Source organism: Papilio xuthus, unplaced genomic scaffold (assembly GCF_000836235.2).
Source record: "Papilio xuthus unplaced genomic scaffold, Pxut_1.1 DF825017.1, whole genome shotgun sequence".
Lineage (NCBI taxonomy): Eukaryota > Metazoa > Arthropoda > Insecta > Lepidoptera > Papilionidae > Papilio > Papilio xuthus.
The window spans coordinates 4,857,885-4,881,825 of record NW_013533632.1 but is presented as its reverse complement, the minus strand read 5'-3'; the positions used below and the strand labels follow the sequence as shown (position 1 = coordinate 4,881,825).

The 23,941-nt window shown below is 33.4% G+C and overlaps 1 protein-coding gene across 1 annotated transcript in view; it reads left to right on the top strand.

The window, feature by feature from the left end:
* Window positions 1-18,961, top strand: part of LanB2 (laminin subunit gamma-1) — a 29,344-nt gene extending 10,383 nt beyond the window's left edge. Inside the window, exons 2-30 of the mRNA XM_013323720.1 lie at window positions 5,046-5,254; window positions 7,606-7,730; window positions 8,007-8,155; window positions 8,261-8,378; window positions 8,689-8,872; window positions 9,056-9,261; window positions 9,643-9,746; window positions 11,319-11,504; window positions 11,590-11,815; window positions 11,961-12,175; window positions 12,260-12,474; window positions 12,604-12,967; window positions 13,107-13,292; window positions 13,365-13,562; window positions 13,836-14,005; window positions 14,172-14,296; window positions 14,411-14,566; window positions 14,970-15,090; window positions 15,162-15,346; window positions 15,632-15,749; window positions 15,929-16,170; window positions 16,307-16,511; window positions 16,700-16,937; window positions 17,134-17,336; window positions 17,416-17,497; window positions 17,668-17,756; window positions 17,881-18,010; window positions 18,286-18,379; window positions 18,677-18,961. Coding sequence (XP_013179174.1) covers window positions 5,123-5,254; window positions 7,606-7,730; window positions 8,007-8,155; window positions 8,261-8,378; window positions 8,689-8,872; window positions 9,056-9,261; window positions 9,643-9,746; window positions 11,319-11,504; window positions 11,590-11,815; window positions 11,961-12,175; window positions 12,260-12,474; window positions 12,604-12,967; window positions 13,107-13,292; window positions 13,365-13,562; window positions 13,836-14,005; window positions 14,172-14,296; window positions 14,411-14,566; window positions 14,970-15,090; window positions 15,162-15,346; window positions 15,632-15,749; window positions 15,929-16,170; window positions 16,307-16,511; window positions 16,700-16,937; window positions 17,134-17,336; window positions 17,416-17,497; window positions 17,668-17,756; window positions 17,881-18,010; window positions 18,286-18,379; window positions 18,677-18,827 — 4,917 coding nt within the window. The 5' untranslated portion in view covers window positions 5,046-5,122 and the 3' untranslated portion in view covers window positions 18,828-18,961. The remainder of the gene's footprint in view (window positions 1-5,045; window positions 5,255-7,605; window positions 7,731-8,006; window positions 8,156-8,260; window positions 8,379-8,688; window positions 8,873-9,055; window positions 9,262-9,642; window positions 9,747-11,318; window positions 11,505-11,589; window positions 11,816-11,960; window positions 12,176-12,259; window positions 12,475-12,603; window positions 12,968-13,106; window positions 13,293-13,364; window positions 13,563-13,835; window positions 14,006-14,171; window positions 14,297-14,410; window positions 14,567-14,969; window positions 15,091-15,161; window positions 15,347-15,631; window positions 15,750-15,928; window positions 16,171-16,306; window positions 16,512-16,699; window positions 16,938-17,133; window positions 17,337-17,415; window positions 17,498-17,667; window positions 17,757-17,880; window positions 18,011-18,285; window positions 18,380-18,676) is intronic.
* Window positions 18,962-23,941: the final 4,980 nt, after the last annotated feature.

Sequence of the window (23,941 nt, the reverse complement as noted above, 5' to 3'; positions counted from 1 at the left end):
ATTAATTGATGCAAATTCGTTGCTATTTAGAGAGATAGCACCGTGCCCCGATTGCCGTTCTAATTACAATTGTTTTGCAGACATTATTTATGGCAATTTCTTTGGAACTGACCAGTTGTCGCCCGCGACTCCGTCTTCGTGGAATGAAAAAAAAAACTTAATTAGTTCCCGGCAATATCGTTCGTATCGCAAGATAAATCCGTTCAGTCGTTCTCGAGTTTTAGCGAATCTAACTAGCAAGACTAGCAATTGATTTATATATATATATATATATATATATATATATATATATATATATATATATATATATATATATAAAACATATGTTCTCAGAATTTCGACCATCAAATATCTTCATTGTACACTTAGGTTTAAAGCGACGCAAAGTGATGGCAGACTGAATGCTAGGGAATCGATTCCGTAGACTAATGTTGATTGAATTAAAAGCAAACCAACACGTGCATATGAAATATTATTTAATGTGAACATAAAAAACATGTCTAAATGATAATTATAACTTGCTACATTTAACAGCTATCTTAACTTTGCAATGTAGCCAAAAACTGAATTAATTTCGAGCATTCTTCGAGTGAATATCAAAAGTTTGAACAAATGTTACCTGTGGTGTTAGTTCTGACTTCGATTCGACCAATACTCGAGGACGGGGATCAAGTTTGAGAATACCCTTTTCTCTGCCCTGTTGAAGAAAATACATTAAGGTAATAATCATGAAATACTATAAACAATAAAATGTTCATAGTATGTATGTGATCGTCAATAGCTTGTTAGTTTGTAGTTCTTGAAATTGAAGGTCCTATGTTCGGTTTCGCCACTCGAAAATATTGTATGATACAAAGCTTAATAAATCAGCAATAAGCTGAAATTATTTTAATAAATTGGCATGAATCAAAATTTAACATAAAAAAAGGATGAGATTTTAAGAACTTTACTAAGTATGTGGAGGAACACACAATGTTATAATGTACCGTATTAAATACTTTATATCTAGTACAAAATTATGAAATATATTCAAATAATCTATAAAATCAAATCCCAAAGAAGACGTCTGTCTTCATTGCTGAAACTACGCATGGTTCAGTTCTATCCTACAATAAACTCGTTAGAACGATAGGTTATTAAGAAAGTTGTCAAATCAGTTGTTACCTTGGCATCCATATCGTCAGGCAAGCGGTCACCGTCAGCCCTAAACGACAACTGATGCTCCACCCGTTCAATGCGTGTAACAGGTCAGGTGGCAAAATGCTCTACCAACGATTATCCTAATTGTCAACTGAGCTATGTTTAAAAAAGGCAATAACTGTTTCACTTTATTTAATTGCATGTTGGCAATGCACCTTGTTCTTATGACCTAATTAGATTCACTATCTGTTGAATATTATTCTATACTAGCTGTTACCTGTGACTTCGTTCGCGAAATTGAAAAAAAACTTAGTAAAAGCCTACATGTTCTTTCCGACTATGTTCTAGATCTATGATCTACATGATCCATTAAGCCGTTTTGGAGATAAGTAGTATCAAACATCTATGGAGTAGCAAACATCCATTCACACATCATTTTTTATATAACAGAAGGAGGCAAATGAGCAGCGGGAACACCGAGGTGTTTAACGAGGCTCATGGACATCAGAAATACCAGAGAAACGGCAGATGGGTTGCCTACCTTTGAGATGGTTAAATAGAGGCATTTATAATATTAGTATGATAAGTATGAATATAAAGTATGACCTGAATATGTGAAGGAGTTCTATGAATATAATGAAATTGTAGCGTTTAAAAGATGCCAAAAATTAAGTTTTCAATTAAATTAATTCATAATCACAAAATAAGTTTTATGAAAAATTATAATTTAATTTCAAAAATATTAAATTTAGGAGTTACAGTATTTTACTTCAGACTTGATAGTAATTAACAAGTAAAGCTGCGCAGAGGTGGGCTGGTAAAAGGGGTGAGACATAGTGGCTCGCATTTCACAGCCTATGATGACAGTTTTATTATTATAACGAACTCTTTAAATAATGCACAAGTACACTATAACTTGTATTATCACAATGTGTTTGGTTATTATAATATCGATTTAGATGAACTTGTTTAATTGTATTTATTGACTGTCATTCCAAGTAAACGAGTCGAACTTCGATGTGACAAAATACAAAGCTTAGTATAAATATTTTTTGGTGATGAATCAAGTGTCTAGTTCACCAAACTTATTTTTCCACGAAATGTTGTAGTCCGCAATTATGACTCCCCAATACTTTTCCTTATTCGATTATATCTACGTTCCCAAATAGAAGAAAATTGCAACTGTACAGCTTGATAAATTTATAACGACCATTAACGCATTCGTTAGGTAATTAGCAAATTTTTGCCTTCTACTACCACAAAATTCTTTATTAAATTTTTAAAATATAATGCACAAAGTAGTATGCATTTATACTTAAGCATTAAGTTTAATTTTGAGTTAAAAGTACATGCTTATGTTTTTATATAGTTTTTTTAAGTTGACAAAATATAACTTCTATCAAAATTGAGAACATGATTGAAATAGAGTAGCTATCTCGCAGTACAAAAGGTTCTTTGACCCCTCTTATCGCAGTGTTAGATGCTCACAGGCGTATTTCGTTACAAAACCCGCTTCCGTAAACGCCTAAAATTAGGTTCCCTGTTATCATCGTTATAGTTTTATACTGTAGTCGCTTAGAGGCACAGATGGATAACTCAGAACAAAAAATTATCAACTATCTATCGCCGGCGACTCCGTCCGCACGGAATTAAAAAAAAACTTAATCAGTAGCCTATATATTCTTCTAGAGTATTATCTAAAACTATGCCAAATTTCAACAATTTCCGTTCAGCCGTTCCGAAGATACCTTCAAACAAATATCCATCCATCCATCTAAACATTTGCATTTATAATATTAGTAAGAAAGATTAAGCAATACAAACAAACGACGATCGACTGACTAAAGAGATATATTATTTGTGATTTCTTTTTGTATTTTTTCACTACCGAAATAACGTTTTGTAATCCCTCTCATTGTTGTAAGAAAAATAGAGATAAAAACACGTTTTCGTACACATCGTTTACCTAATGGATTCATTTTAGTAATTTGTCAAAAGGCTACATTACGAATTCTGTGTGCCCATGATGTAGATGCCAGATGTCGACCACATGTAACATTTGAAGTAAATAGACCGTTGAGACAGATTTCCTGTAAGACATTAAATTTGGTCTGGACAAGTATACTAGCTAAGCTAAGTAGTAACTGAAGTTATCTTTATCACATATATCTTGGTGAATGCGGTCTAAACCATAATAACTTGACTACTAATGTTTGTACTTATACCGTCCATATTGATAAAATAGTAAAGAAGACTGGTATAAAGAGCAATAGAAAACGAGGTTCATCTGTGCAGATGTATGAATGTAGAAGAAGCGATAGAGGTATGTCATGTTAGAGCCAAATGGACGTCCGTGGTCTCTGCCTACCTCTGTGGGTTACAGACATGAGTTATATAGTTGTTGTTAGTAATTATGTCGTCATATCTTAGGCTAGATGAAAATTACAAATTGGTATTGTGTTAATTTTCGTCGTCCTTATAGAGTTTCACTTATGAATGCATTTTTGTAAACTCTACATTGCCAAATTTTTCCATTCGTTTGTTAACGGTTACGTTCAGATAAAACATACGAGTAAGAATTTATTTTTTGCTTTCAGTTAAAATGTTGTAAAGTTATGAGAATCCTTTATTTTATTAATTCGCTACTACGCCTTCTAAATCTAAATTTAATTTTTAATATTACCATAGTGTCATATTAATTGTAATTTATTTTCATTTTTATTTCGACATTTAAAACTTTTTTTTATTCTTATGCTTATGAGATGATCAAGTAAATGGATGTAATAATGATGCAAGTTCGTGGAATCGGTGCTCTTGAGATGAACGAGATAGACACCGAGGAGTGAGTGAGATGCCGCTATCCAATGACCTAATGCACTCGTCTGCGACTCTGCGTCAGCCTCACAGCGACCGATCGAGTAGGTACGATAGTAGGTACAAAACAAGGAAATGTACTACATTTCTCTTATCAAATGCAGTCGCTCTCAGAATTTTCATTATTGTCAGTGTCTATTATTAACTCTTACTATAATTAACTTGTATTACTGTCATTTTATTACTAGCAAGTTTCCCCTCGCGCGTAAGGCAATAATCCTAAATCGTAAAAAATTAAACCTTTTGTTTTTTCCCTAAATCTACCGCGCGCCGCATATAATAGCATTCTGGTCGTGAACAAAAGCTCGGACCTTTTCAGGTCCGTACACAAAAACGGTTGCTATGAGGCCACCAAACCGCGCTTAGAATTCGTGCTGCCATCAAAACAAAGAATAAAATTTACTTTAAAGTACTGCAATTTTCTTATTTTTTACTTTAATCTTGAACATAGAAAAAAAGTTCTCATCCTCAATCACAACAGCTAAGTACAGATTTGTACTACGCGTGGTCTACATCACACTTTTTTTTAATTTACTTATTTATTTTTAAGGAGTCCAAAATAAAAGTAAAAATGAAAAATAATTATATATTTAATTTTTATTTTAAAATCCGACTAAAATTCTTGTAGATAAAATTAGCTCCATCTGTTGTCTGTGTATTAAAACAAATATTTTTTTTACAAATCAATATTTAAACAAAATAAACTGTAGTGTTCAAACATATAAGAACAAACTTACATTCACGCGAAGAACACTAACCTCCACCTTCTTTGTTAAGCGGTTAAAAATATCAGTGTGAATTTAGCCTTTATATTTTTTTATTTTACTTCAGAATTCCCTTTTTTATGTTATATTTAATATTTTTTACTAAGATATACATTTTTTAATAATAATCAAATGTTAAATTCAACTAAACTTCCGAAACATTCGCTTTATCCAAAATGTTCTCTGAGAGACAGAGTACTGGCATACACAAAATGAATAAAGGCGAATTCGTTTGGCGTTATAACTGTTCATTGATCTTTGTCGCAGTGTTGTGAAACGCGCAAAGCGTCAGTGCTCGGTCGACCAGCAGGCGTGTCGACGCAGGCTCAACGCGCTCTCACAAAATGGCGCAGCTTCTCATTTACACACACTTTCTAACGTTTATGGCTGTTGCGTCGGCACAGGATTACTACCACACGCCTAGGATAGGTTCACAGGACTTGGCGACCTGTTATAACAGCGACGGACAACCTCAAGTAAGTCCTAAAATTTTAAGTAGAGCTTTTAAAAGCTTTTGTTTGTGTTCAATTTGACAAGTTGAGTATTTGTTTAATTCTAGACGTTCAAAGTTTGTATCTTAAACTTAAGTAAACTAAATATTGTAAGTTATATCCTTTCATTAGAATTTATTTGTTAAATAGTTTTCTGTGGAAGTTACATGATTTTTTTTTAATAAAGTCTCGCATAACTTACATTCAACTTTGTTATGCTTCACTTATTCTATACTAAGAGTTATGTTTTAAATCATACATTGAGAGTAAGTTTTGGTTATGTTTATGGTTTTGTATGGTTTCATAGTAGTAAATAGAAGTACATATTATTATAAATCTTAGTTGTGTCTAAGTTCGTGAAACTAATCTTTAACTTAATGATACTATGAATAGAGTTATTTGTTGTTTTTATAGGTCATATCCATACTCTAGAACCTAGGTATTACTACCATTTGGTATTAAATTGATGTATATCTATATATAATACATTGTATAACGAACCGTTACAATTTTCTTTAACCAAAGTTTCTAATTATAAATCGTTACTAGCCGTTTGATTTTTCATAGATTATCGTAAGGTTATCGTGGTACAATAAATGTTGTAAGTCCATTGATACATTTAATGAGTTCGTTTACTTTGAGAGCCCAATGTTTTGTTATCGGGGGCCAACGGAACGGGCTTATCACTACGCATCCGTTGTACCCAGATATATACAGCTTACTACAAACTCAGCTTGTAATATTTCATGTTACATATTCCATCAAATATTATTCACTAACGGTCGCACACGATCCGTCCGCGTGGATTAAATAAAACTTAATAGCCTATGTGTTCTTCCAGGCTATGTTCTACACCTATGCCCAACGTCCTGGAGATACGTCATAATAAACATCCATCCATCCATTTAAGCTTTTGCATTTATACTATTAATAAGATTACCCACTTTCATCGGATTTTATTTTTTAGTTTAGTCATTGAGTTATAAATTAAAAAGTTGCTTAATCTTTTTATAGAAATTACAAAATTTTATTTTACTGGATGACTTACATTTACCACTTCAAAGCCGCAGTATGAGAACTTTACATAAGTACACAATTTGTATCATGAAACTAATCGCCGGCAGCAAAGTATCATCATATTATTGAATGGAACCTCTCTTAATGAAATGGCGTAGATGATCACTTGTCTTTGCCCAAAATGCCTGTTCTTCTAAAACACTTAATTGTTCTACTTCTGATGTATCTTAAAAAAAACTTCTGTTTTGTATTTATCAACTGTTGTTAATATACGAATCAACAAGTTATATACGAATGCAAAAGTAACTATAAAAATATGATACACGATAAATGTTAGTGGGTCAACTGTACAGTTCAGTGACTTCATTTCCTTTTAAATTTAATTTTTCAAGTGTAATTGTAACTTATGATCTAGATTTGTTCTTTGTATGGCCTTTTAATATCTGCGTAAAACTAAATACCTAATTGTATGCTCAACAGATGTCTATCTCTTGACAAAGTTTTTTAAACAAAAAACGGCCTCGGATTCGCAGCAGAGTATCCCGAAAAACTGCTAGAATTAACTTGAATATTTCATTTATAATTCTAATCTAAGATTAATCTTTTCGATACATACGTTAACATACATAGGCCGTAATGAAAGAGAAACAAGTGTGTTTTATTATCATGTAAAATATTGCCAACTTACAATTCCAGCGATACAAAAGATCTCGTAGTTCCACAGCGTAATTTCAAACTATGCTTTGTTTTGCTGTTAATTGGTAGTAAGTTTCACATTTGGCGTTGAATGTTTTGATTATTTGATCTTGGGTCGTATATTTTTGAAAATTATGAATGACTAATTTACTTTTAAAATAATTATTGAATGTCGAACTTATGGTAACAAGTTTCAATAAGCAATATAATTTATAAATATAAGAGAGGTAATTGAGAATATATCTTTGTGACTAAGGCAAGCAGTGCCGGTGCCAACGTCCTGGGACGCATACTCTATATATAACGCTGTACTATTTTGGCGGCAAAACTGCCATCTGCAGCGGTTTCCGTATTGTCAAGTTAATTTATTGATGTTTGCAGGCGTAACATAGAGGGGCGCTGTAAAAACTATTTCAATATATAGACAAATATATTTAAAAACTTTTAAAATCCACCTTATATATTCATTAGTTTAATTAGAAATTGAGTGATTTTTTTTAGGCCATTTATGAAAAATTTAACATATTATATGCTAGGTTTATAATTTCTTTACGTCTCATATCCTTCCTTTTACATACGGCAGGCAATAGATCATTCAAAAATTACTATTTCTTTGTTCATAGAGATGTATACCGGAGTTCGAAAACGCGGCTTTCATGGTGCAAATGGAAGCCACCAATACATGCGGTGACAATGGCTCCAAAATGTACTGCATACAGACATCTGCTGGTAGTTCCTCTGGTACAAGGTTAGTGGAATTCATATTTTCATACAACACATAAAAAGAGCGGTAGCCAGAGATTACGGATTTTCATATGAACGTGACACGCCTCAGTTGAGTCTCCTAGATCCATACATATTGCTTTTGCTATTTGGATACTGGAATCGACTCCTTTTATCATTTGATTCCCTCTCTTTAATATACCACATCTGATCGATATGTTTCTGTCCATGACACCACCTTGGCAACAGATAAAATCTATGGATTTTATGTTATTTTAACTGTTTTATACCTTTTGTCCAGGTCTTGCGATTTCTGTCAGCCTGGTCAGTTTTCAAGCTACTTCCTCACTGATCTACATTACGAACAGGACAATCAAACATGGTGGCAATCGGAAACTATGAAGGAAGGGATTCAGTATCCCAATCAAGTGAATCTCACTTTACATTTAGGTTAGTATCAATTGTATAAAATTCAATAATTATAAATAAAGTACGGTATTACACTAATTTCTATAGTACTGTTAGTAAATTAACAATACTTTGTTGTTTTAATAGGAAAAGCTTATGATATAACATACATAAGAATCGTGTTTTACTCTCCGAGGCCGCAAAGTTTTGCTATTTACAAGAAGAGAAGCGAGGATTCAGATTGGGAACCCTACCAGTATTACAGGTAAATAAAACGCAAAAACTTTTTTTTTACTCGATCTTACTTATCGAAAGTTTTTATTTATAAAAAGGTAAGATTGTATAAGATATAAAGTACAAATCTTCCACAAATACAAATCCCTTCTATCTGAGACAAATAAATCATGTTAAAATATAAATGTAAATTGAGATAAGGTGTTCCTTTCACCTATAAAGTATAGAAGGACGCATTATTTTCTTTAGGTAGAGTCAGCAAAGGCAGCTCTACTATGGTTGCGAAAGTTATTATATACATATAGTATTAAACGATTAACTACATAATGGTATGTCCACAGTGCATCATGTCGTGATACATACGGCGTCTTAGAACAGCGTGCTGCAGACTTGGGGGCTGAGACTAGGGCTCTTTGCACAAGCGAATATTCTGACATCTCCCCGCTGTCCGGTGGTAACGTTGTGTTCTCAACTTTGGAAGGTCGACCATCCGGTTATACCTTTGAGAGCAGTCCGGAGTTACAGGTAATTTGATTTTAAATTGGCCGAATTTCAGTAATAATGTCATGACTTTATTATGTTTTGTTTGACATCAAAACATCCATCCATCCATCACTTTTGTAATATTAGTAAGAAGTAGGATAGTTCTATTTTATTTTGATTGAATATTGGACACATTTATGTACGAGTTATTCTAAATATTTTCAGGAATGGGTAACAGCTACTGATCTTCGTATATCCTTGGATCGTTTAAATACATTCGGAGACGAGATCTTCGGTGATACGCAAGTGTTACAGTCGTACTGGTACGCCATTGCTGATGTGTCGGTTGGTGCGCGTTGTAAATGTAACGGCCATGCTTCCATCTGCGACTCCATCGAAATGCCGGATGGCTCAAGAGCCAGATCTTGCAGGTAATTAAAAAAAAGGGAAGTAAAAAAGATTGAGTGTGTTATGAGACAGTGGAGAATAAGAATCGAATAAATCTATCAAGCTGTTAAGACTATACGAAGACATAGTGGATAGGACGTTAAAGCTAGCACAATCTATTTTATTGTTAAGTAATTTTGTTACTCTCAATATCGTTTTGTGGTGTGTGCTGAATCATGATTATTTATGTCGCCTGATGGTTGCGCAAATTAAACCAATTTGTGGATGTGACTGACAAGGTGAATGGAGCAAATAAATTCAGGCAATGAAAATGAACCATGAACTTTATTGTATTAGGATTTTTATAGGCTGGATCCACTTTTATTACTCTGTATTAACCATTTTTATTATTGTATTATTTGTAGATGTGAACACAACACAGCTGGTCGTGAATGCGAGAAATGTCTGGACTTCTACAACGATGCTCCTTGGGGTAGAGGCTCCCCTAATAATGTTCATGAATGCAAGGGTAAGTTGTTATAAACATTAAAAATACTATTAGTCATTATGTTCTGAGCGCTATTATTTTAAAAAAAATCGTACGACCGCAGATTTGCCTTTCTGTCTTAAGTTTTGGGAGACAAAATAATAAATGGGTATTTAAAGTTTGGACAATATTCAAATAAGTTGCTGAGCGTTGCACCTTAATTTAAAATAAGTTAGTTACGAACAATTGCACTACATTACTGCTATTTGTAATATAAAATTTGTAAGAAAGAGAGCAGCTGATACACATAATGTACAAGATCATTGATTTATTTTGTGACATTGTATTTCAATATTAATCTAGTAAAACGAATGAATAAAAATAGTAAAGAAATGAACAATACGTGTTTGCAATTGTTTATTGCTGTTCCAGCTGGCGTATTTTAATAATGCATTGCATTGAACATTATTATGGGTAAAGCGAAATTTTCAATGTGCAGATAAGCGAGCTGAAGTATATTTTGTTTGAGGCGATAGAGTTGTTACTAAGCAATAAGATATTTATTATAATACTATGCGAATATTATTATAATGTTACACACGAAAATCGTACAAATTGCTGTTATTTAAGCAAATAATTTATGTTATAAACGTGTCCAAGTAAGAAGAACGCCTTTACAAGAATATTGTAAACGTTATGATTATAAAAAAGAACATTATCAGTTCTGATAAAGAAAGTTCACGATCCAACTGCCCTTTTTATAAAGAATGGTTTTATAGCGGACTGTGTTGTACCAAAGTCTAAATAATGTCAGTCTTTTAAAACATCAAAGTATCAAATGTTATAAACAGTACTCAATAGTAAAAGAAAAAAGTTCTCTTAAAACTGAAGTATGTTTTATATTGTTGATTTTTTGGATTACAAACCTTGTCTTATGTCTTCAGAACATCTAACCAAAGTGACATTATAATTTGAACAGTGGTTAAGGAACGCGTTTGTGACTTGACTTACATTGTATTTTTTAAACTGTTAGTCTATATGGATTAATGATATATGAAGAAGTAAAGTTATCTTAACAATGAAGCGTATAATGTTTTCACTTATTTTGACTGAATTTATAGTGTTTTATTACTTAGTTTAAATTGTCATTACTTAGTTTTTAAATATAAATACTTTTTACAATTATTATTATGCAATGCTTTATCTGGTAAGTCTTAGCAATGCGATGTTCATATTACTTAAAACTTTGAATGACTCGATACTGAACTGCTGTGCTGCTATTATTAATTATATCCTGGAATTTATTTGTAATAGTCTGTTTTTTTTTGGTTACTTACGTTGTGAAAGTAGTGATAAATGACAAAGTTTGAAACCAGGGCGTTATTTTTTAAAGTCTATTATTGGTTTGCGTTGTCTATGCATATTAGTAAATGTATTATTGAAAAGTTACTGCTTATTTTAGTAGGGCGCGCCAAAATAGCGAAAGGCATTTACTTAGAATTAAGCATAATTTAAAACCGTAAGCGATTTTTGTTATTCGAATCGAAAGTACACTTCAAGAATCGTTTAAATAAGTTGACACTGATTTAAACCTTTGTCAAATTTTGTCCGCAGCGTGCAACTGTAATGGATTTTCGAACAAGTGTTACTTCGACAAGGAGTTGTATGAGCGTACGGGTCATGGAGGCCACTGTATGGACTGCGCTGAGAACAGAGACGGCGCCAACTGCGAGAGGTGCAAAGAGAATTACTTCCAAGGTGCTGAAGACATCTGCATGCCGTGTAACTGCAACCCTACTGGTAAGTATTGCTAAAATGCATGTTACATGAACAGGGGAAGAGATTTTTTACTCATCAGTTATTTGCTAATGTATTACCATTTCAGGTTCACGTAGCCTTCAATGTAACTCCGAGGGTAAATGTCAATGCAAACCCGGCGTAACAGGTGACAAGTGTGACGTTTGTGCGGCAAACCACTTCGACTTCACGACCCAAGGATGTAAGCCGTGCGGCTGTAACGATTCCGGTTCTTATGGGAACACACCACAATGTGATCCGCAGACTGGCATTTGTCTCTGTAAGCAAAATGTAGAAGGAAAACAATGCAGAGAGTAAGTTAATTAGTTTCCCTACTATCCTTTACCAACGCTAATGCAAATAGTCTCCATCATTGGAGTCGTACCATGCTAGAAGTTAGAAGTTAAATTCTTAATATAAAAAGGTAGTTCTATACATTTAAACTTGTAAACATTTCAGATGTAAACCTGGTTTCTTCAACCTGGATATAGAGAATGAGTTCGGATGCACTCCTTGCTTTTGTTTTGGCCATTCGTCTCAATGTAGCTCTGCACCAAAATATCAGGCGTATGAAATCACAGCGCATTTCATAAGAGATGCAGAAAAGTGGGGAGCAGAAGACGACCAAAGGAAACCGGCACCTTTACAGTTTAATGCAAATACACAGAATATAGGTGTGTTCAAACAGTGAATTAATATAAAACTTATTAAATAAAAAAGTAAAAAAATCCTATAATACAAATACATTTCTCTTTCAGCGGTAAAGTCGAAAGGATCGGAAATAATTTACTTCGTAACTTCAAACCTATTTCTTGGAGACCAGAGACCATCTTACAATCACGATCTAAAATTCAGTCTGCGACTTGGAGAGAGTAGAGGCTATCCTTCATCTCAAGACATAATCCTCGAAGGGTCCCGGGCTTCTGTCTCGATGAACATTTATGGACAAAACAATCCGGAACCTACTGATCAGGTGTGGCAGATATTTTACAATTGCTTAACTAATATTGCGCTTTGCAACAATAAATGCGAACTTATATTCTATACAACAATCAATCGTTTGCTATTGAATTGAAATTAAATTTAAAAATCTTTGTTCCAGATCCAAGAATACACTTTCCGTCTCCATGAAGATCCTCGCTATGGATGGACTCCAACACTTTCTAATTTCGAATTCATGTCTATACTACAAAATCTAACTGCTATAAAAATTAGGGGAACGTATAACAAAGGCGGCGAAGGTTACATGATGAGTTTCAAACTTGATACTGCTAACATCGGAAGAGAGAAAGGTTCAGCGCCGGCTAATTGGGTAGAGAAGTGTTCGTGTCCTAAAGCATACGTGGGAGATTATTGTGAAGAATGCGCTCCAGGATTTAAACACGAGCCTGCTAATGGTGGACCATATTCTACCTGTATACCATGTGATTGTAATGGACATGCGCATATCTGTGATACAGCCACAGGTTAGCAATTATTTCTTAATTTATATAACAGCCGGCATGCAAATGTCAACTTCTCTTAAAGTTGCAGTTAATGTTGTGAACGAGGTCTACATGGCTATATTTGTGATTACAATTTATAAACAAAAAATATGCTTTCCAGGATTTTGTATTTGCAAACACAACACAACTGGAAGCAACTGCGAGCTCTGTGCAAAGGGTTTCTACGGTAACGCTATAGCAGGAACTCCGGACGATTGCAAACCTTGTCCATGCCCCAAAGATAGTGGTTGTATTCAGCTGATGGATCAAAACATCGTTTGTACCGATTGTCCATTGGGATATGCAGGTAACAATTCATTTATTAATAATTTTAATAATTATAAACAACATTTCCTTATGTGATAATAATTTATTATAGGACCAAAGTGCGAAGTTTGCGCGGATGGCTTCTTTGGTGATCCAACAGGACAATTTGGTCCCCCGAAGCCATGTGAAGAGTGCCAATGCAATGGGAATGTAGACTCTAATGCTGTCGGCAACTGTAATAGAACCACTGGAGAATGTTTGAAATGTATTTACAACACTGCTGGTGAACACTGTGACAAATGTTTGAGTGGTAAGTTATTTCACAGTCTTAGGCTGTCTGCTTCTTCTTCTTGAGGTGCCTCTCCGTTTAACGAAGGCTGGCGATCAGTTCTCTACATTTTCTTTAGGTTCTTTATTATGTTGTCTAATTCAATATTTATTTTTATGCTACTGAATCTGTAATCTCTAACGGTACCGGCGTAAATCTGGGTAAAATACAACAGAAAGTTGCACATTGCACCACACAAATCAAAAGTTAAATTAATTTTGAAATATTTATCTTTCGACTCTTGGTAACTTTCAGGTTTCTATGGTGATGCTCTTGATCAAACAAAGAAAGGTGATTGCAAACCTTGCCAGTGCCATGAAGCCGGAACTCTGGAAAGCGCAGAAGGCCCACCCCAATGTGACGGACTTACTGGCTTTTGCTCTTGCAGGGCTCATGTTATTGGCAAAAATTGTGATAAATGCGAGGTAAAGAGTAAGCCTTCATAAATACCAATTATAATATACTCAAAATTTAAGGTCATCTTAATTTAACCTCTTAAATACAAAAATATAAAGATCTCAAATCTTATTTATGTCAATCTTAATTACACTTACGAATCAATAGATTTTTAGTACAAGTTTTTGTCATTAGGATGGTTACTACAACATTGATTCTGGAGAGGGCTGCATTCCTTGCCAGTGCAATCTTGAAGGTTCCTACAACACAACGTGTAATGCAGTTTCTGGGCAATGCTACTGTAAACCGGGTATTGACGGGTAAGTACTCGCAATTAGATTTATTTCTTTATACATACAGTATTAGTTAGTTTAAAGTAAAAAATAAATAATTATTAAAAAATGTATAAATAATTATTTTTATTTGTTTAATAGCAAGCATTGCGACCGCTGCCGTGCATATCATTACGGATTCTCAGTGGAGGGATGTCAAGATTGCGACTGTGATGAATGGGGTTCAACCAATTACCAATGTGACATCGGCGGCCAATGCTCCTGTCAAGAGAACGTTGAGGGACGTAGATGTGACCGGTGGGTATTTTTAACTTGAGGACAATTTTTTAAAGGATTATTTATATAACTGAACATTGAAACAGAATCATTCAGGACACTTTTGCTTTGAGTTTTCTCTGATGAATCACTGTACAAAATTATTTTAAGTATGTTTTCCAAGACAATGAGGTCATAACAATATATTTTGGTAAAAGTGTTTTTGGCAATCGTAACTGACAGCTACATGAACCAAATTCCATGTCTGTTAATTTTTAAAAGAAAATAAGAGGTATTTATTAAATAGAAGTATGCAACGATAAGTTTCTGTATACATAATTTAAATGGTTACTACAAATCGTATGGTAATGGTTACTAAATATCTCTAATTTGTTTAACTTTATTCTATATTTCGAATTATTTTGAAACGTATTATATAATTTAGATGCATGGAGAACAAGAAACGACGAGCTGATGGTCAGGGTTGTGAGGATTGTCCGCCATGCTACAACCTGGTCCTCGACGCGGTCAATGACCATCGTCGCAAATTGAAGGAATTGGACGAAGTATGTAATACAATATGCATGTGTGAATAGAGTGAATATGCAGTAACTAAATTAGCGATCAATTATTTTAGATCCTTGCTAAGATTTCCAAAGCACCAACAGTAGTGGAGAATGCTGACTTCGATCAAGAACTCCAACGGGTTAGAGGTGAAATAGAGAGATTAGTCCAAGAAGCGCAGGCTGAGCTAGGTAACGGTCCTGGGTCTAGTCTGACCAACAATCTAGATCAACTAGCGAACAGACTTGCCGATGTCAGGTTCGTATCTTTGTGAAACCTCACTTTTGTATGTTGTGTGCACAAAATGTAAACTAATCAGGTCGAGTAAATTTCCACGAAGCACGTCTCTTTATATAAATTGTCTAAAAGTTGTATAAAATATCTAGATTACAGTCTGATAAGATAACCATTTACTCGTAAATTAAATATTCTAAATTCATTACGAATTAAATTAAGTGACCATTTTGTTAAATTCCTTGCATGCAATGATATTTGAGATTAGTTGGTTTGCCTAAAATGTTGCTAATAAGACATATTTTTTAGAGATATGCTATATAAAATAGAGGACGCGAGTTACGAAGGCAATGAATCTGTTGAAAGAAGCAAAGGCAATGTATCTAAAGCTGAAGATACCATAGAAGCTGCTCAGAAGGAAATCAACGTATGTGATGTTATATGTATTTCTTTTTACTTATAGCCTAATTCATCTCTTCAACTTAATAACACAATATCATAACTTGTTTTAGTAGACTCATGTGAGACATATGATGTAAAAATATCACCGTACTCCTTTAACACGATAGCCCGAGGTTAAAATACTTATGTTCTAATTGTTTACAGAGTGCTTTGGAATATCTTGATGGAGAAGGCGCGGCTGCCTTAGCGAAAGCCCGCAATAGATCTGATCAATTCGGCAAACAATCCGTTGATATGTCAGCTTTGGCAAAGGAATCCCGTCTTCTCGCTGAGAAACTCGAAAATGAAGCAAGGAATATTAGAGAAATAGCTGAAAAAGCGTACAATACCTCTTTGTTAGCAAACAAGATTGCTAAAGATGGTATAAACAAGCAGGCAAATATTAGGTAATATTTTATATTCTACTTAAAGGGCAAATTCATTTTAAAACGATAGAAATTTCTGTCGTTAATCTTTGTAAAAAAATGTAAGAAAGAATACAAATAATAAGCCGTATTATGTTCAAGTTCATTGTTTTTCTAGTAATGAAGTTCAAATTCTTGCCAACGAATTAAATGCCGCGTCAGGAAAATTAAGTAGTATGATGGAGCTAGCTGACCAAGCATTGACAAGAGCTAAAGCTGTTTACGATGATGCATTGGGATTGTACGCGGAAGTGAATACAACGTTATTGCCAGATATAAAGCTTAGCAAACTTCGACATGATTCAAATGAAATGAACAGAACAGTAAGTAACTTTGAATTTCATGAAGATTATAAGAATGTTGTAAATTTAGAAATAGGTTTTAACTTCATTTGGACAAACAGCAGGACTATTAAAGAATCAATGTTTGAAATCAGTTCAATAAAGATTTATCTGAAACAAACAATAATTTATAATTTCATAGTAGATTTAATTTAGTTTAACATTTCCAGATTGATGAAAAAGCAGCTGTGCTAGAAGAGTTAATGAACAGTAATGAGGATACTCTTAAAAATCTAGACGAGGCGATTGTCAAGGGCAGAGATTTGTTAGAACAAGGCCACGAAAGGCAAGACGAACTCAACGATCTCTTAGCTAAACTAGATGTACTACAAGCACAAGCTAAAAAAGACGTTGAACTCACCAAAGCTACGCTGAAGGAGGCTAACGAAATTTACAAAACGCTTAAAGGTATTTAAAACAATATTTTATTTACAAATAATTTGTCTTTGTCACAAATCAATTGTCTCCCCAATACCTTGATTTCCTACACGTTACTTATCCTTTTTCTCATTTCGTCGCGCTTCGTCTTCGTTATTGAATATATTAGGCAGGCTGGAGAGTGAACTTATGAGTAGATACGTCACGTCTGATTGTGGATTTCCAGAGTTCAGCGATCAAGTAGCGGAATCCCGGCGACTGGCTGATCAAGCTGCCTTAGATATTCCATCAGTCCAAGCAAAGGTTGCAGCAGCGGACGAGAGCATTTCTAGTATCATTGAAGAGCTAAATAACGCAAGTGATAAAGCTAAAGAAGCTAGAGATTTAGCGCAAAAAGCACAAAAAGAATACGCTGATAAAGCTTCAGAGGTAATGTGGCAATAAAATTATTATTTTGATGTTAATTTATTTACGCACATAAGGTATGTTTGATTTTTTTATATTTTAGGCTGCGCACGAGATAAGAAAGAAAGCATCCGCCTCACGGGTTGAAGCTGGCAAGCTTAGAGATGAAGCTGATAAATTATCTAGTACGTAAACGTTTACAGACATAGATATTTACAAATAATAAAACACTTACATTTTAGATTACATTAAAAAAGTACAGTCGAGTGACTAAAACTAAACCTATTATACTTTTTGTAGTTTTCAACTTTTTTTTACTATAGTTTTTAATTTTTTTTTATCATTAACTATTTAGCTCGAGTAAAGGGTACAGCGAAGGATATAGAGGACCGTGAGACACAAGCTAAAGAAAATTTGGAACTCACTCGCAACGCTAAGATGAAGGTAAACAATATTGCAGATATTTGTAAGGATACAAACAAATATTACAAAACGGCCATCGAGATGGTAATTTTTTATTATACAGTTTATGTATTCGATTTATATAGTTCTTTTTAAATGTAATTAGGTTGGACAAGCTAACACTGACGCTAGGGAGGCAGAGAAACAAGTTTCTAAAGGTCTAGAGGATTTGAAGGTTATCATGGAAGAATTGCAAAATCTGCCAACATTGGATGACAATGCCCTTAATAGACTTCGTAAGTTATCTCATTTTTAGAAAAAAAAAGAAATGCTTGAAATAAAGCTGCAAATGCAAAGAGTATAGAGTTACATTTTAGCAACAATTATCTATATATGCCTGAAAAATTCATCTCTAAAATCCTTCTTGCCACACACAAAAACCCAATATACTCGTATGTTGCATGATGGTTATCAATTGATTCGCAACTAGAGATGTATCGATAAATTGATACGTACAATATTTTCAAACGTACGATTCATTTATTACACTTCAAAACATATTTTCTTACAGAGAATAGTCTCGATGCAGCTGAGAAAGCATTACTCAAAGTGGATTTGGACGGCAAAATAAAAACATTAACTGAAGCTAAAAATAATCACCAAAGGTATTATTCTAATTTATATTATTTGTGTCATGATACATCAAGTGATAGTACATAGAAACGACTTAACTTACGTGAAATTTGTTTGGTATCGGCACTGACTGGTTTCAACGTTTGAAGAGACCGTTAAATGTCCTTCTACAGAGTAATTGAGACTAGGGTTAATAAGCTATCGCTGACTGTCACCCATAATCTACTAAACTAGTCGGTACCGACATGAAATTGATTATACGCCAGAGTATCTTGTAATAAAGTGTCATAAAATGTTCAAGTTTGGTTTTAACTATTTTTTTTTAACAGATGGATTAAACAATACCAAGATGAACACGATCATCTTCGCAGTGAAGTGGACAATGTCAAGGCTATTCTCAATCAATTACCTGAAGGTTGCTTCAAGCGAATTGTTTTGGAACCCACCGAAGGTCCCAGTAAACCGGCAAGCTTCAGATAGACTATTAAAAAGCTTAAAAGCTATAGCAGACTTTGGTATAAATGATTCTAGATTGAGCGTATTTTAATTTCTAAGTTATAATATTTTTAAAATCCTCTTAACGACTATTCTACAAATTAATACAATTTCAAATCATTATGTTTTATTATTAAAATAATAAGTTACTTATTGATGATTCTATAGATGTCAATGCGAAAGTATCGATTAAATATATATTTGTGTGCACTTCAACTTTTGGTTTCTTATCAAAGATACTATACTTATTATAATTACATTCAAATCTATAAACTCTATGTAACAGATGATATGTCAGTGTGTTCGCATTGTTGAAACATTTACATAAAACATGTTGTGTTCTTAATCTTTTAAGTAGTAACGACTATCATAACATGTTTCTTGTAAATGTCAAGGTAGTTCAATAACAGACTAAGTTATGAAAAATACTTAATTAACGTTATAACTTGTAACTTTCATTTGTTAAATCAAATAAATACTTCCCTCATCAATCTTTGTAGGAATTGCTTACACAAAACCTAATGCTGTTATGTAATGGAATGCCTTAAAATGCCTTACGTAATATAATTTACATATTAATAAAACGTTAGTTAAGATAAAATATTCTTTTCCATATAATGTATTAATTCTATGCCAATAAAACTACTTTGGTAAGCTTTATCAAAACAATAAAATCAATCGTTATATACTATCACATACTAAGAGACCCTACACATTAGACTTTTTGTCGGTTTTTGAGACGAAAATTTCTGTATAAAACATATCGTCATCCCTGTCATTATCTTTGACAAAACAGAGATAAAAAGTATCTAGTGTCCAGTAGCTCTAACTGTGCGTTTCTGATAACAGAATCCCAGTTTAAAACATATTGTTATCTCTGTTTTGTCAAAGATACTGACAGGGATGACGATATGTTTTATACAGAGATTCGTCTCAGAAAGCAATGTTAAGACGTTTAAAATAGTTTATATTACATAAATTTTTTGTAACCTAATAATTTTTATTGATTCATAACAGGTTTTTATGTACTTACTATGCTGCATTTATTAGCCTGCATTTATTGTACTTAGCAGACAAATATTATAAGATTATTTTATAGTTTGCTTTCTTTCATAATAATTACATCGCATATGTATAATGTGCCATATTGTATACGTCGCTACGATTTGTAAATATAAAGAACTAACACTATTAAGTACTATATAACTATATATTTTTTCGTAATTTCCTCCAAAAATATTCTTATACATGAATCTCGCCAAAGACATACGAAGATAATTAATTACATTAGATTTTTTACGGTCATATAAATATTTTCATATATTTCTTTACACTAAACTGATATTGTGTTAGAATAAATAAATTGTAATGTAGCTTATTTATTTGTAATACAAAACACAAGAATAATAATCCTTGTTTTATTTACGACTCTATTTTATGATTGAATCTTAGTTACCTAAGTGAAAACCCCGCGAGTTGAAAATAAAGTTTGCATGCAAACTAGTAATTCCATCCTACAAAGAAAATTTTAATTTGAATTCACGCGGACAAAGTTTTTTTTTAAGCGTTTCACCACGATTGCACGTCTTAAATGGTGACGTGTGAGGCGAGACGGTACCGGATAGGCGAAGAGTTGACGAGTCGGTTAAACCTAATACTCCAGTTACTAATACTCTCTATCAGCTCACTATACTTCCCCACTGAGGGGCTCGGATCCTTCCCAAAGTCACGGGTGACTAGGCCATAGTCAACCACGCAGGCCCAGTGCGGGTTGGTTGACTTCACACATATCTTTGAATTTCTCCTCAGATGCTCTTATGAACAATAGTTAACTAGTACTAATAAATATATTGAAAAAACCTTTTACAATGCTGTATTAAATTCGATGAGTTTGTACCATATTTTATTAAAAGAATTCTTAATATTATATATTTTACGATTGGGTATCGGGTTAAGTCCTTGAAATCTATAATAATAAAAAAAATTTAAATAATATATTTCAAAATATGAACTACTTAACTTAATGTTTACCACCTTAAGACGCAGTTACCAGCAGTCTAGAATAAGTACAAAACAGTCAAAAGTTAGAATGATAAAACTCTTTCTAGTGTAGGGATGTACCACGCGGGAAATCATGCACTGGCTTAAAGTAGAAGCAATAACAATGTACTTCCAACGCGAAAATAGTCAGTAAGTGGCACGGCCCTAAACGAATCGTGTTTATGTGTGAGTGCCCAACAAGTATGTGTATTCTTGAAAATAGAGATACCATTTATTTCAGACATATGAGATAATCATAATTTCCTACGAAAAAGTCCAGTACTTTGAGGTCAAAAAAAGAAAACACAATGCATACTATTTTGTAACGATTTTTATGTACCTATAAGAGATGTAATTTTAATAAATTTAGTTACTATTAGATATTAGAAATAAAAGCCCTCTCATTTGATTGGTGTTAGTATCGAATTTGTGTAGTTACGGTACACTTATATGACAGATATTTGAAAATATTTCAGTCCGATTCATTACAAACAAGGTCTCTGGTGAATGCTAAATATTTGGTCACTCTACTCGGGCAGTATGCAAACGCTACAATTCCCGGGAGTAGTACAATTTATGGCGAGCATTTCACTGAATTCTCTTTTGTTTTTTTTTTCAAAATAACGTACTCTCTTTACATATCCAGACATGTTTTAAACGTAATTACGTTTAAAGTACCTAATAAGTTTATATGCATGTAGAGACTTTTTAGTTCACGTTATTCTGATAAACTGAAGTATTTTACTTAATCCTTATTATAAAGATTTTTTTAATGTTCCGAATAAATATTTATAACCAGCGAAAAAATTAAATTATTATTTTCCTCTTGTCGCACGTTCCGTATAGCAATTTAATTATGACAATGTGCAGTGTTACCTTTTACGGTTGCAAAGGGGAAAATAGTTATCCTCCGTGAGCGAAAACAAGTTGCTAACAAAACAAATTTACAGCAACTAAATTGGTGAATATCTCACTGTCTAGGGGCGCAGAGTTTCCGAAATACGGCGATAAAGTAAAACTAAATAAGTGGCCGAAAAATTGCTTATAGTGACCAATTTACATTGCTCCACAATCTGGTTTATTCCTCTCTTTTGTTCTCGAATTTACGAACAAAGCAAAGGGAGTGGCGGGTCCGTTAAGGCTGGACATCACAAGTGGAAAAACAAGGTAGATAATCCAAAAACTTTCCTTAATTACGTTCGTACGAAACTAACTCCCAGAACGAATTAAGCGCGATGTGAAATTGGGTGAAATCCGGGAACTGATTATGAAAACTATTTATAACAGCTACAAAAAAATTACTTATTACTTTAATTTTTCCCTCACGGAGTGTAAGGCTGTTTTTTTTGTTTTTTAAATATGACTTGCAATTTCCTATTATTTTAAAGGTGTGGTAAGAATTGTATACCAAAATATACGAGTAGAATACATCAAAAAACATAAGTTAAGATATGGAATTTTTCTTGATTTATAATTTAGAGAAAAGGAAATTTAAATGTTATCAAATAAATGTTAATACGTTATTTTAGAACATTTTAGAAAATGAAACGTTCCATATGCCTTATACAAAAAAAATAGTAAATACCAAAACATTGCGTACAGTACAGTTTCACTTTTTCTCTCGGTCTTTTGTTGAAAATTTTAAAAGTGCCTACAGCAGGTACATGTATTTCGTCCGAATACCACCAATAATAATTTTACTTGGATAGCATCCCGCGGCACGTTTCGGTTGGCTCTGTCGAAAAAAAAACTCGATGAATTCTGAAACGGCCTACGGGCACGAATAAACTATGTACACATTGCTTGTGATTCAGTCAATTTTATGCAGACACAATCTATTTCACCTTGTACTTGTTTTAGCGTATACATGTATGTTTCACTTTGCAAACACAGCAATGTTTTATGTTATTAATTGCAAAAAATATAAAACATTGATTTAATTAAATAATACACTGAAACCTTATGTTATCCGATACTGTACAAAAAATTATGTTGAACAATTTATTATGAAACCACTCCGATAATTATCTATGTGCAATGCCACCTAGAAATTATACAAAAAACATGCACTTATTTTTTACGTAATGTACATTGCCGACATTGTGTTCTTTCGTCGCCGAAGCCAATCGTCCGCTACTTGTTTGTCAAAATCGTCGAATGAAAATCGTCGCGATTTTCAAGATGGCGGCGCAAATCTATAGCTACAGTTGACATTTTGTGGGACTCTGGAGCTACAAAATACCTGTACAAAGTCATGTTCACTATGTTTTTTTTTTCAAATAGATTGAAAGGGATGACTATATTTTCAGGACATGTTTTACTGTAGGTGGATACGCTTATCACGTACGTAAACATTTAACGTACTATAAGAAACAACAAATTTGTATCCAGTAAATCCAGAATGAGGATTATACATTCAAATAAGCAAATCTATACTCCATAGATCCAGGTCATTGCGTACATTTGTTTGAATAGTATAAAATAAGTGTCGTTGGACTCTATGTGGGTCGACGTTTTGTTGGACGTACTGTTACTAGACTTTAGTCGATTTTTTCTTGACGTCGTATGCCTTTGTTAGGCGAGCTGAGTCAGTACTTATTACATTGCGGTGAACGCAAAACGAAATGGAAGGGAACACAAATTTTGTAATAACCTGGCCTGAACTTGCTGGATAGCCATTTAGTATTTAAGCACGAGTACGAATTTACCATTTTCCCCTTAACTATCGAAAGATATCTAAGCAAAGTATCGAAATAGGCCAAACCTCAACTCATGAAAGTAGTTGTATATTGCGCAGTCACAGCCATATGTGACGCTATTACTCATTAGTATTACAAACACTTTGATAAAACTTATGAAGCTGGTTATCGGCAAACTTTTTTATTTTTTATTACATTGAAATCTTAAATATTTCGTTATTCATTTTGAAGTAAAATATTTAAGTTAAGGTTAATTTCAAGAAGTTCTTATAAGAATGAATTAAATTTCCTTAAACTTTTAAAATTACGTTTCATTAATGTACCAAAAAAGTCATTTTGAAGACCCCGGGGCTAATAAAA